The 14,331-nt window shown below is 50.2% G+C and overlaps 1 protein-coding gene across 2 annotated transcripts in view; it reads left to right on the top strand.

Annotated features, from left to right (window-relative positions):
* LARP1 (La ribonucleoprotein 1, translational regulator) overlaps nt 1-14,331 on the top strand; it is an 88,388-nt gene that overhangs the window by 21,003 nt on the left and 53,054 nt on the right. Inside the window, exon 1 of one of the 2 annotated variants that reach the window (XM_082379052.1) lies at nt 10,300-11,192. The exons of the other annotated variant lie outside the window; for it this stretch is intronic. Coding sequence (XP_082235178.1) covers nt 10,754-11,192 — 439 coding nt within the window. The 5' untranslated portion in view covers nt 10,300-10,753. Of the gene's footprint in view, nt 1-10,299; nt 11,193-14,331 lie in introns of those variants that run through there. 2 annotated transcript variants of the gene reach the window in all.

The raw sequence follows: 14,331 nt of genomic DNA on the forward strand, positions 1-14,331 counted from the left end.
AAGCTGAGGCTTGAAGGATGAGAAGTGCAGGCTGTTTGTGTGCGTGTGTTGGGAGGATGTGTTCCAGGTGGTGCCCCCAGGAAGGGATGAGTTCCCAGCGTTTGAGGAGCTGGCACAGGGCAAGGGCGGAGGAGAGGAGCAGAGAGGGGAAATTTGAGGTGGATGGAGTCTGGAGCACACGGGGTCTTGTGGGCCGAGACGAGAGGTCTGGAGTTTATTTCTGTTGCACTCTGAAGCCACTGGAGGGTTTTATGCACGGGAGTGGCAGATGTGCGGTAACATTTCATGCTTTTCCTGGTGGAGGGGCTCCCTGGGAGCCCTGTCACCCTGGAGGTTTGCAGAAAACACGGCAGGCAACGCTATCAGTGCAAAATGAGCCTGGCTAAGCCTTGTCTTTGGTGATCTCTACGCACTTTACCCACATTAGGTAATTAGGCCACTCACGTTATTTGAAGTTCCTTAATCCTACCATGTGTCACAGATCCAGAGACTCAAGTGCTATGGGACCCTGTGGGAATTGGCAAACCTCTCTGATCCAGTGACTGTCACTGAGTCAGGCAGTCAGGCAGCTTCATTAGTTTGCCACAGCCTTTCCCCATCTCATTTCTGCGACCAGCACTCATCTTCTTTGCCATAGAGGTGTGAAATGTTAGAAACTACCATCAAGACTGCTCGGATGGAAAGAAATTTAGTTCTAGATGGCCATAGTTAGGCCATAGTTCATACTTTGGCTCCGGTGACCACACCTCCTTCCTGGTACCTTGAGCAGTGCAGTGAGTCTTCAAGGATGATGACACAGATCAGTAATCCAATCATCAAACATTGACAGTGTGACCTCCTGAGTCACATGACCTCATCTGAGATAAAGGGCAACTCATTTCTTTCCTCTTCTCAACCAAGGAAAAGGGCTGAGGAAGTCTTGGCGGGGAAACTCATAAACATCCCTGAAGGTCACCAAATGCCAAATCAATCTGCCTTACCTCCTACCCTCCCTTTTAATCTAAACAATTCCCACTCTCCAATTTCAAGTCCTAACTCAAGTACAGCCACCTCCAAGACGTCTTCCCTAACTATCTTTTCCCTGTCCCTCTGGCCTGTACTCCTCTCTACCTCCCCTTTAGTCTCTTGAACTTGTCTGTACCATGTATTTAGTGACTGGCAGGGCGTCAGCCTGTGCAGGGATCTAAATGAGGGTACTTGGCTGGGAGTAACAAACACCAGAGGAGGCTGGGACCTGAGGCTCACTAGTGTGTGCTGGGCCCATCTAATCACAGTTAAACTCAATTAAAAAAAAAAAAATACCGTGTGGGCCAAACAAAACATGCTGTGGGCTGAAATTGGCCAGTGGGCTGGCAGCCTGCAACAGCTAGAATGTTATCTGGAGGAGAAGGCATTGCATTTAGAATCTATAGAAGTCCTGGAGCTGCCACCGACTAGCAGTGAGTCCAGATAAATACCTAATCTTTCTGAGCCTCAGTTTCCTTATCTATAATTAGCGTAACACTGGCTCTGCTTTCTTCATGAAATTTGAAGAATGGTTGCCTTGACTCTATGCCAGTGACCACTATCCTTTTTAATAATGACAGACATTTATTCAGCACTTACTATTTGTCAGGCACTGTTCTAAGCACTTTACAAGTATTAACTTACTTAGTCCCCACAATAACCCTAAGAGGTAGGTGCTGTTATCATCTCTATTTTACAGATGAGGAAACTGAGGCAAAGAGAGGTGAAAGAACTTGCCCAAGGTTACAGAGGTGGTGGGTGGCAGAGCTGGGACTCTAACACCCTTACACAAATACTGGTTCATTTAATGTTCTCTGAATTTTATCAGGCAAGTATTTCGCTTTTCACCATTTTATAGATGGAGACACTGAAGCTCAGAGAAGTGAAGTAACTTGACTGATATCACACAGCTTGGAAGTGGGCAAACCTGAGCTTGAACCCAACTCTTTGACCCCAAACCCTTTGCCCTTTTTTCTGTGCCATATGTAAAGGACAGGCAAGTGGTCTGTGAAGAGAACAGTGTGCTGGTATAGGGAGTTTTGTTCCCCAGGGCAGAAAACATGTCTTGCCCTTTCTTTTTCCTTTTTTTTTTTTTTTTTTAACTTTTTATTTTATATTGGGGTAAAGCCGATTAACAATGTTGTGATGGTTTCAGGTGCACAGCAAAGCAACTCAACCATACATATACATGTAGCCATTCTCCCCCAAACTCCCCTCCCATCCTGTCTTGCCCTTTCTTGTTTCTACTCCAGTCCCTAGCTCAGGGCCCTTCTGTCCTGGAGTTCAGTTATGATCATGTTGCCAGTAAAATTGCCTTCTGCCTTCATTTTGACTGCTGATTCCTACCTGCCCCCATGAACTTTGATGTTTCTTGACCCTGGAATGTTTAAACATGGTTACCTTCATTTGGCTATGGGAGTTTTGCATTTTCAGTGTGTGCTATCTCTGTTTCCTGTGGTGTGATGCAGGGGTCTGGAATGGGTGGGGAGAGACCTGGGCTCTGATCTTGATTCTGCTGCCCCAGAATCCTGGAGCAAGTCACTGAACTTCTGTGGGGCTCAGTTCTTCAGCTGCCAACTGGGGACAATCACATCTGTCCTCTCTCCGTGAAAGCCCTTTGGGAAATGCAGTGTGGTACAAATAGAAGGTGGGCTGCTGTGAGGTAAGGCATACCATAGGTGCTCAATAGTTGACACCTCACTGACTATGTGGAGGGGATTTGCAACGATGTGGAGACAATACTCATAATACAATGTTAAGGGGGAAAAAAAGCAAAAAATAAAGCTGTTGAATGTGCAGTATGATCTCAATTATGTAAAATACAAACAGGAAAGAGACTAGAATACACCAGCTTGCCTATGATTGCCTCTGGGTTGTGAACTTATATGTGGGTTTTGCTTTGCTAGACTTAAATTTTTTTTTCTACTTGCAAAAGTTAGCCCATTTTGTATTATATTTTATCTTTTTTTTAAAAATTTATTTATTTTATTTTTGGCTGCATTGGGTCTTCGTTGCTGTGCGCGGGCTTTCTCTAGCTGCGGCGAGCGGGGGCTACTCTTCGTTGCGGTGAGCGGGCTTCTCATTATGGTGGCTTCTCTTGCTCTGTAGGTGCACGGGCTTCAGTAGTTGTGTCACGTGGGCTCAGTAGTTGTGGCTCGCGGGCTGTAGAGCGCAGGCTCAGTTGTTGCGGTGCACAGGCTTAGTTGCTCTGCGGCATGTGGGATCTTCCCGGCCCAGGGCTCGAACCCGTTTCACCTGCATTGGCAGGCGGATTCTTAACCACTGCACCACCAGGGAAGCCCCCATATTTTATCATTTAAAAGTATATATGTAATTTATATTTATTATATACAATAAATATATTTATTATATACATTATACATTAAGTACATATATATTAAGTATTTATATATGTTTATATATAAATAAACATATAAAATTTAGTGCTTGGCCCTTGACAGTGTTGCTCTAGTTACCAAAACATTGATGTGATCAGCAGTGATCCTGCATCCATTCATTCATTCATTCCTTTGTCCAGAAAACATACTGAGGGCTAGCTGTATAAAGGCAGCACTGATGGTTACTATAAGCGACACTAAGAAGAATGGGGTATAATCCTTGCCCTCAAGAAATATATTAATCTAGATGGAGGATAAGGCATATTTATAAGTAGTCATAATTGAAGACAGAAAGTAGTAAATGCTTTAGGGAAATTGTCACTAGGAGTTGAGAGGGGAGAAATCTATTCGAACTATGGAGATTAAATAAGATTTTTGTGAAGAAGTTGGCATTTTGTGCTGAGCCTTGAAGGACCAGTAAAATTCTGGACAGGTGGAAATGGAAAGGCATCATTGGCAATAATAAAAGTAATGAAAGGTAATATTTACTTAGCATATACTATGTGTCAGGCATTGTGCTTTTAAATTACACACATTCTCTCATTTAAGGCTCACTGAAGCTCTGTGAGGAAAGTAGTATTATCATCTCCAATTGACAGATGGGGAAACTGAGGCTTACAGAGAGGATGGATATTTTCCCGAAGTCACGAGGTGGTCAAGCTGGGATTCACACTCAGGACCTCACAGCTATGTCAGAGTGAGAGAAATAACATGACTTGAGGCAGGAAAGCATGGGACCCACAGGGGATTAGACGGGAGCTTCCTAAAGGCAGGGAATGTGTGTCTTGCCCTCCTCTCCATGTCCAGGGCCTGGACAGCAGCTGGCACATTACAGATGCTTAATAAATATTTGTCGAATGAAAGAATAAAACAAACAGTGAGTGGTCCACTGTTGCTGGAGCGTAGGCCTGTGTGGCTAAAGGCAGCAGGACAGGCAGGGATGTGCACGCGGAGATTTTAAGCAGAGGCAGGGCCCGTCAATCAAAGAGCCAGAGAATTGGCTCAGGCAGTGTGGTAGGCTGCATGGCAGGGAGGAGAATTTAGTTGGTGGGGAAGCTCATCAGGAGACCACTTGAGACAGTGCAGGAATACCAGGGAGGGGAGTGGGGCTGAGGGAATAGGCTGTGTAGGTGGAATGGAGTAGAAAGAGGCGTGGGGTGGTGCCTGTCTCTAACTCAGTGGTGAATGTGTTAAAAGTTGATTTTCTATCAGACCTTCTTTGCAAATCTGTCCTCCTCTTTTATTTATTTATTTTTGGCTGTGTTGGGTCTTCGTTTCTGTGCCAGGGCTTTCTCCAGTTGTGGCAAGCGGGGGCCACTCTTCATCACGGTGCGCGGGCCTCTCACTATCGCGGCCTCTCTTGTTGCGGAGCACAGGCTCCAGACGCACAGGCTCAGTAGTTGTGGCTCACGGGCCTAGTTGCTCCACGGCATGTGGGATCTTCCCGGACCAGGGCTCGAACCCGTGTCCCCTGCATTGGCAGGCAGATTCTCAACCACTGCGCCACCAGGGAAGCCCTGTCTTCCTCTTTTACCAGCCTCGTTGGGTGGCTTGGGCGGCCTCTGAGCCTACTTCCTCATCTGTAAAATGGGGATAATCACACTTACAGAAAAGGGTTGCCCTGAGGGTTAACCATGTATTATGGGAACAGTCAGTACCCTCCCCTACTTCTTAGCCCCCTTACATGTTAACTATTGCTTTTTGCATCTATTTGACAAGAAGAGATCTAGGCTGAGCCTCCTCTTGTGAACTGAAGTAAATTTCTTGGCATGTGCCATAAGGCCCAAAAGTCTTCAGGTTTTGGAAAACACTCTCTAGCTGATACTGTTTGTTTGGCCAATGCCCCTCCGTTGCTAACCCCACCCACTCTTCCATGTTGGTATAAAGAGGCCTCAAGCCCAGAAGCCCCTGGTATCAGAAGAAGATAAGTGATACGGCCCCAAGTTTTTCCAGAAACAAAAGGTCCTTTGGAAAATGAAACTCAATGAGGAATAAAAGTGAATGTCCAAGTATGTTAAATTTTCCTTCCAACCAAGCACAGGTAACAAGCACAGATAAAGGAACCATCCCCCTTTTACATGTGTTCCCCCCAAAAAATAGTTTCAGGGAAACTGTATCTTTCTTTACACCCATAAGCTCAGTGGGCAGGTATTATGCTTCCTGTTTTGTGAACAGAGAAATGGAAGCCCAGGAAGGCTCAGGAGGCTGCCCCAACTCATTCAGCAAAGCCAGAGATGGGACCGGGTTATAAACCAGGTCTCCTGTCTCTAGTCCCTCATTCAGCCTCCTTGTATCTCTTTAGGAAGTTGTCAGCACCAGGGGCAAACAAGCACATAATAATTACAAATAGGTATTTAGACCCACTTTATTTATTTATTTATTTTAAAGCAAAGGTTTCTTTTCTTTTTTTAATTTAAATTTATTTATTTTTGGCTGTGCTGGGTCTTTGTTGCTACGTGCAGGCTTTCTCTAGTTGTGGAGAGCGGGGGCTACTCTTCGTTGCAGTGCATGGACTTCTCATTGCGGTGGCTTCTCTTGTTGTGGAGCACGGGCTCTAGGCACACGGGCTTCAGTAGTTGTGGCACGCGAGCTCAGTAGTTGTGGCGCATGGGCTCTAGAGCGCAGGCACAGTAGTTGTGGCATACGGGCTTAGTTGCTCCGTGGCATGTGGGATCTTCCCGGACCAGGGATTGAACCCATGTCCCCTGCATTGGCAGGCAGATTCTCAACAACTGTGCTAACAGGGAAGTCCCTATTTATTTTTAAATGTTTATTTATTTGGTTGCACTGGGTCTTAGTTGCGGGAGGTGGGCTCCTTAGTTGCGGCTCGAGGGCTCCTTAGTTGCAGCACACAGACTCCTTAGTTGCAGCACGTGGGCTCCTTAGTTGTGGCATGTGAACTCTTAGTTGTGGCATGCATGTGGGATCTAGTTCCCTGACTAGGGATTGAACCTGGGCCCCCTGCATTGGGAGTGCAGAGTCTTAACCACTGTGCCACCAGGGAAGTCCCTGGACCCGCTTTATAATTTTTATTTTTTAAGTTTGATTTTCTCTCTCTGTGTGTCTGTGAGTTTTAAGCCTAGGATGTGTTGAAGCCATGGGCACAGCACAAGCTGGTCTGATCCTGGGAATTCCCTGGTGGTCCAGTGGTTAGGGCTTGGTGCTTTCAGTGCCCTGGGCCTGGGTTCAATCCCTGGTTGGGGAACCAAGATCCTGCAAGCTGTGCGGCATGGCTAAAAAAAAAAAAAAAAAAAAATGTCTGATCCATGTTGCTTTCTGCCTAAAGCATATCTTGTTTAACTTCTTCTTTTTTGGCTTGAGGTCACCTATTGCTTAATTACTTGGTTCCCCCCAATTAGAAATTACCTTTTGGAGAGACAGGATTCAACTTTTTTAGTATGTTACCCAGTCCTATGTATTTGATGAGTTCTCCATAAATACCTGTGGATGTGGCAATGGAGGGAAGAGGGGCAGCCTTACAGTGTGGTATGGGGGGTAAAAACAGGCCTGGGAGTTAGCTGCTGCCTGGGGCCTTAGGCACCCACCTTACTTTCTTCTTCTGAACTTCAGTTGTTTTCATTTGTAAACAAAGATAATAACAGCTCCAATGCCTGGCACATAGTAGGGACATAACAGATATTTGTGGAAAAAATTAATACCTATCTCATTGGGTTATTGTGAGGATTAAATGAGATAATGTATGTCAAGTATTTCTCATAGAACTTAGCATGTAGTAGTTACTTAATAAAAGTAGCTACTCTGAACAATTTGGTCATTAGTAGTATTTAGAACTGAACACATGCATATAGAATGCCACAGTAGGTCAGGAATTAAAAAAAACAAGAACTGGACTTCCCTGGGGCACAGCGGCTAAGAATCCGCCTGCCAATGCAGGGGACACGGGTTCGAGCCCTGGTCCGGGAAGATCCCACATGCCGCGGAGCAACTAAGCCCGTGTACCACAACTACAGAGCCTGTGCTCTAGAGCCTGCAAGCCACAACTACTGAACCTGCGTGCCACAACTACTGAAACCTGTGCTCCGTAATAAGAGAAGCCACCGCAGTGAGAAGCCCGCGCACCACAACAAAGAGTAGCCCCCACTCACTGCAACTAGAGAAAGCCCGCGTGTAGCAACAAAGACCCAATGCAGCCAAAAATCAATCAATTAATTAATTTAAAAAAAACTGAATTCAAATTGCAATTCCATCATTTCCAGCAGGAAAAGCTACTGTATTTAGGATCAGGAGAGTCAGGTGTGAGACCTGACTCTGCCATGGACTAGCTGTGTGACCTTGGTTAAGGAACGTGACTTCTCTGAACTTCAGTTTCCTGAAAAACAAGGGGACTGAGTAATCATTAAGATTCCTTTTTCCACTCTGACAGCCTCAGTTTAAGATGTGGTCTCATGCAGGTTACCTTCTCTTACCTCCTCTGGCCCCAGTTCACCCATCTGTAAAATGGCACATGAGTGTTTAGGAGCCCCTCTCTGGGGCACGGCAGGCCCAGGGTGTGAAGATCTCAGTGCCCCTCCAGCCTGAACACAGGGCCAGGTGGTGCTTGTGCAGCTCAGACTGAGTACTGGGTAGCATGAACAAGTTACTTGTCCACACAGAGCCCTGGTCCCCTCACAAAGTGTATGGGGGCACTTCTCCCCTCTACCTCCAATTATAGGAATATAGAGGGACTTCCCTGGTGGCGCAGTGGTTAAGAATTCGCTTGCCAATCAGGGGACACAGTTTCGATCCCTAGTCCGGGAAGATCGCACATGCCGCGGAGCAACTAAGCCCGCGAGCCACAACTACTGAGCCCATGCACCACAACTACTGAAGCCTGCGTGCCTAGAGCCCGTGCTCCGCAACAAGAGAAGCCACCGAAATGAGAAGCATGCGCACCGCACGGAAGAGTAGCCCCCGCTCACCACAACTAGAGAAAGCCCGTGCACAGCAACAAAGACCCAATGCAGCCAAAAATAAAATAAAGTAAAATAAAAAATAAAAGGAATATAGAAAAGAATGACCAACAATGACCATTATGTCCCCTTTTAAAAAATTCAGAGAGGTTCTAATGTGAATCCTCTTCAGGAAATATTTATCAATAAATAAAATAAAAAATAGTGCATTCTGGTGACAATGTACAATAATTTACCTTCTGATTAAGGGTATATATAATGTAATTATGAAGAATCCTGCTTTAATTCATCAAGATCCCTTTAATCATTTAATCATTAGCTTCCTTGTTATCTCTTTTGAAGCACTGGCCTCAGTCTCTATAACATACACAGCATTTTGACTGACATTGTCTCACTTGACTCCTCACAAAAGCTGAGACGGTAGAAGCAAGTCAAGCTTAATTTACCCCCATTTTTCCACCAGGGAAGGGGGGGGCCCAGGGAAGTGCTGCAAGCTGGCCAAGGTGTGGAGGCCATGTTATGGAAGAGTTGGGATTAAACATCAGATTGCCTGGCTGTGCCCAGGAGCACCCCTCCCCCAGCAGTCCTTGTTACAGCAACCCTACAACTGGCCTCACCTCTTGGGGGGTTTCAGGAAGCCTTTTAATAAGCTTTATCCTCTATCCAGCAGGTCGTGTGTTCTAATCCTTCTTTTGGAGATGGCCAACACTTTAGTCTGTTATGTCTTAAGCAGGTGGGATTACAGCCAGCCAGAGGCCAGGACTTCTCCAAGTGAAGTGTGGGACCACAAGCACCCAAGGGGTCTTGCTAGACATGCAGATTTCTGAGTCCAATCCCAGCCATGCCTGATTCCAAATGCTTTGGAATCTGCATTCAAGGTTTTTCCTCATCATCCAAAGTAGCTGATCTAGGCTAACCTATGAGACAAGCACTTGTTTATCACTAAAGTTGTTTTACTGTCTCTTTCTCCACCTTAGAATGTAAATTACATGAGGATAGGGTCCTTGTAAGTCTGGTTTATTTCCAAACCCTGTTTCCTAGAACCCCTACAGTAAATATTTATTTAATTGAATGTGCACTAAAATTTGAAACTCCTGTCATACACCATTCCTTCATTTTATACTAGGGAAACTGAGGCCCAACTGCTGCAGAGTTGGTAAGGGGCAGAACCAGGGTCAGGATAAAATCTCAGATCTCCAGAGTCCCAATAGGGCATTTGTTCGTCTCCGCCCCAAGCAAGCCTCGTAAATGAAATCCACTTGAGAAAAAAGACATTTTCTGCCCATAAATACTCGGTTTCGGAGCTTGTCTTGGTTGGGGGTCTATTGGTAATTCCCCGTTCATTTTCGTAGGCGCCCAATGCCCCCAAGGGTTAAGGGCCCGCCTTCCAGGCCGGGCGTCGAATCCAACTCCGGGCAGTGTCCCGGCCGGGGCCGCCTGGGAGGAGCCGAGCACAGTCCGCGGAGGTGAGGCCGGCTGGCCCAAGGTCACTCAGGCGGGGCCTGGAAGGGGCAGGCCCACGGGACGCCAGGGAGCCGTGAGCACCCACCTCCATCATCCTGTAAGTGGAGGGTGACATTAATGGCTCCTTCCTCGGAATCTGGAGCACCCAACCTAAAGAGCGCGAGCAGGCCCGGCCGGCCGCGTGGCCCACTCCCATGTGCTCCACCTGCGGCCGCTCTCACGCGCTGGCTCTTTAAGACACTTCCCCCTCTTTACCATCCCTTCTCTCCTGCCCGGCTCGCTGCCCCCCCGCCGCTCCCGAATTGCATCAGGCACGTGCTCGCCCCCGTCCGGTCTGAGTACCCCTCACCCACCAGCCCCGAGGTGCGCCGAGGAATCGGAGGCGAGGGGCGGGGAAAGGGGCGGGGCTGCGAGGCCCTGCGCGCGCGCTCCCGCCGCCTTCGCCCTCCCGTCGCCCACCGCCGGCCCCGGCGGGCGCGGCCCCGTTGCGCCTTCCCCTCCCCTTGCCCGCTGCGTCGCGAGGCGCGCGCCCGCCCGCCGCCTGCCGCGGATCGCGTGGTCAGCTCGGCTCGCCGCGCCTCTCCCCCGTCCGTCCATATTGCTGCAGCCCCCGAGCCGGGAAGCCCGGGCCGCCCCGGCGGCGGGGGGGAGGGAGGGACGGGACGAGAAGCCTGCCAGGCTCGGGGTGGGGACGCCTTGCGAGGAACGGGCGGGGGGGGACGCGCGCCGAGGAGGCCTGGACCGCATAGTGGGGGGCCTTCGTCCCCCCCCCCGCCCGGCCAGCGGGCCTTGGATCTACGGCGGCTGCATCCGACCCGGAGGGGGGCCGCGCCTAGCGTGAACCCCGACCCTTCTCCGCCGGGACTGGGGCCCAGCGCCCCGGAGGAAGGCGTCGCGGACGCTCGGAGAGCCAAGTTCGAGGCGGGGGAGGCAGCCTCGGGCGCGCCCGGCTTCTCCGGGGGGGCGGGCGCGCAGATGGCCACTCAGGTGGAGCCGCTGCTGCCGGGGGGCGCCCCACTCTTGCAGGCCGAAGAGCACGGGGGGCTGGTGAGGAAGAAGCCGCCGCCGTCGTCCGAGGGCAAGGGCGAGCCCGGGGCGAACGACGTCGGAGGGGGGGAGCCGGACGGCGGCGCCCGGAGACCTCGGCCGCCCTGCGCCAAGCCACACAAGGAGGGCACAGGGCAGCTGGAGCGCGAGAGCCCGCGGCCGCCGCAGCCGCCTGGCGCCGAGGGCCCGGCCGTCAGCGACGGGGAGGAGGGCGGCGGCGGCGAGCCGGCCGCTGGCGGAGGAGCTGCCGGAGCCGCGGTCGCCGGGCGCCGAGACTTCGTGGAGGCCCCTCCGCCCAAGGTGAACCCGTGGACTAAGAACGCGTTGCCGCCGGTCCTGGCCACCGTGAACGGACAGTCTCCTCCAGGTGGGTCTTTCTGCTTGGTATCCTGGGTCCGGGGCCTCTTCCGGGGACATAGGCGTCCCCTCCCCCAGCGGCCTCCAGGGCCCGGGGGTCCGCCACTGGTCGTAGTGACTCGGGATTTTTTTTTTTTTTTATTATCTCCTGGATCATTCGGGTCGCCGTGCCCTGTCCCCCAGCACACTCAGGAACCTGCCCCTGCCAGAGGGCCCGGCCTCCGGGAGGCTACGGCCACCGCCTGGGCCGCAGCGGTTAGTGGGCAACGGCGTGGTCCGGGCCTACCTCGCGGGGAGAGGGTGGGCGCTGGTTTCGGTGAAAAGGGCCCTGTCCCCCTACCGCATGTTAGTGTAAGAGACGGTTTCCAGCCTGAACCTTCCTGGGGAAGCCCCCTCTTACCACCCCGCCACATGCTCCTCGTTTTGGTAGCGTTGCGATCGTCCCCATGTTGTAAATGTTTAATGAGTATATGTCATAGGCAGCAAAACGCCCGGCGATGAGTTCGTACCGACCACAGGGATTCGGGATTTAAAAGTTAACAAGTTTTGTTCTCGAGTAGATAGTATTAGGCGGTAGAATGGCCATTGGCGATGGGTTCAGGGGTCGGTTACGGGCAGAATGGGGAGAAGAGGAAACCCAACGTGTCATTGAATTCGGTGCTTTCCCTCCCTGTTCCCGGGGACCTTCCGTCTTGAGAGGGAGCCGAAGGGAGAGCGTGCGGGGCATCCAGTGAGGGGGAAATGTGAGGCGAGTAAGGGGGCATGCGGCGACGCGAGGGGCGTGTGGCGGCGGGGGAGGGAGGGGCAGGGCCGGGAGGGCGGGCGGGTGACAGTTGGGCGCCTTGCGCCGCGCCGCCGACCCGCGGGCTGGTCGCGACCGCTCGGCCTAGGCGTTCGGGGCCCGCCTCGGCGCTCGGGGTGGAAGGCGGGTGCGGGCGGGCGGCGCGGCCGGGAGTGTGCGTGTGCGCGGGTGTGAGTGCGCGTTCCTCCTTCCCGGCATTCCTCCGCAGCCGGGACAACGTGGTGCCACCCCGCGCGGCGAGTGGCATGTGACCGCCGACTGGCGCTCCCCACGCCCTCCCTCTCCCTCCTCGGCTTTGGGTCCTTTTGGACCCGGCCCCTTGGGGAAGGTGGGAAGTCCCCGCAGAGCGTTGTCAGTGGCGCTGGGGGGAGAGAGGCGGTGCAGAATATGGAGGTTCGGCTCGGCCTTCCTTTGCCAAAAATAGATCGTCGGCTTTGGTAGGGGGCGCGCCCGCCCTGCTCCCTTTGCCGGCGCGTAGAGGCACAGTGGGGCTGGATTCTTTGGTTCAGGGTCTTTTTGTAGTGGATCGGTGTTAAAACACGCTTGGAGCTATAACGATGGCCTGTGGCCATAGCCGTATTGCTTTTTCAAAACTCCTCCTCTTCTGTAGCGCTGGTTGAGGCTGACTGGTTTAAACCATCAAAATGGGGAAAGGGAAGCTTAATGCCTTCACATTCAAGGGAAATAGAATCCCTTGTAGTCCTAGGGGAACCAGAACAGCGAATTCTGAAAATGGCATGTTGTAATTTTTATTTCTTTTAAGGTTGCCTCATTTGGAGGAGGGGACATTTGGCGTTTACTAATAGTACCTCAAACCGTGTTCTCTTCCTTTTGCCCTCCTCCCCTTCCCCCTGTTCCTTCCAGAACCCTCTTATGCAAAGGGCAGTGCTGAAACCTCCATTTTCTTGCAAATCCCTCCTGATCCACCCACAGAGGGAGGAAATGCAACTTTAAGACACTCTTTGGTCCTTCCCCCCTCTTTAAACTCAAAGAGGTATAATCATGCCCAGGAGAGAGCACTCCTCAGAAGTTTAAATGGGGCTACTCACTCTGGCTGCTGCTGCTTAGCTAATGGTGAACCTGCCTTGTGGGTTTTAAATCAGCCATGACATCAGGTGGTATTGGGTGCTTGAGCTGGCATTTTGTGCAAGTCCAGGGGCCCTTGATAGGGTGCATCACCGGGGTTATTGATCGTGGGAAGAGGACAGCTTGGCTGGCATCTCGCCTTTACCTCTGAGTTCTTAGAAAAGCCAAGTTGCTTTAAAGTGCCCACAGCAAAATTCTGAGTCGGGTAGGTTTACTCTGTTCTTGTTAGGTAAGAATGTGTCTTGTCTACTCATTGGTTTTGAACTTGCAGAATAGTCTTTGACAGACAAACTCTGAATTCAGTAGCTTCTCTGTTTAAGCCAGTTGTTAGGTCTTGGATGCTTTTTGAGGGAGAATTTTGTGGTCAGGGTAGATGGTGGCACTTTCTTTGAAGTTTACATGGGTCACTAAGGCCCTTTTCCAGCCCTGATTTTATTTACAGCTTGGACAAGTTTAAATGAGACACCAATGGAATGACAGTGTGGTCTTGGGAAATTTTGTGTTCTGTGATGCATATGTTTTGGGTGCCTCATAAGCAAGCCAAAAGCTTTCCAAAGCTTGCTGCAAATGCCTATTTTTAGCTCTCCTTTTGGCTCAGATGCTAGTATTTTAGTTCTTTAAGGGACACATGCAGTAACTAGCAATAAAAGATGTTTTGCTATATCCCCCCTTTCTTGCGGGGTTCTCTAGTCTGGTTTAAGCTTCTGTGTCTTAGTAGTTTTAAATCTTGGGATTTGCATTTTGGTTTTTTGTATTTTCCTCCCCTAGAATATTTTGAAAACATTAAATATTTTTTCCTTATCTTAGGCACAACGCTTTAAGTATGAGAGAGGCAAGATGTCTTAGTTAAAGAAGTGATACATAGCAAAGGTTCTGGGGTCAAAACTGCATGGGTTCGAATGCCAGCTCAACCACTTGCTTAGCTGTGCCTCCTTCTGCAGGGTACTTAACCATTCTGTGCCTCAGCCTCTCCATTTGTATTCTAGAAATTAAATTATTTATCTGCCGCATGTGGCCATTGTGAGCATTCACTGTGATGATATGTGTGAAGTATTTAGCTTGGTGCCTGGCATGTGTTTTCTGTTGTACCATGTCTGAGAGACTGAAACTGTGGGATTTTCTGGGACTTTTTCTGGGTCTCCATCTTCTCCACCTGTAAAATGAGGGGTTTGGAGAGTGTTGTACTTTCCTTTTCTGGTATTGTATTAGTACTCCCTGAAACATATGGGATCTGTCTCCTTAAAAGTGGGCTTTTGCTTAT

Source organism: Balaenoptera borealis (genome assembly GCF_965194805.1).
Source record: "Balaenoptera borealis genome assembly, chromosome: 2".
Classification (NCBI taxonomy): Eukaryota; Metazoa; Chordata; class Mammalia; order Artiodactyla; family Balaenopteridae; genus Balaenoptera; species Balaenoptera borealis.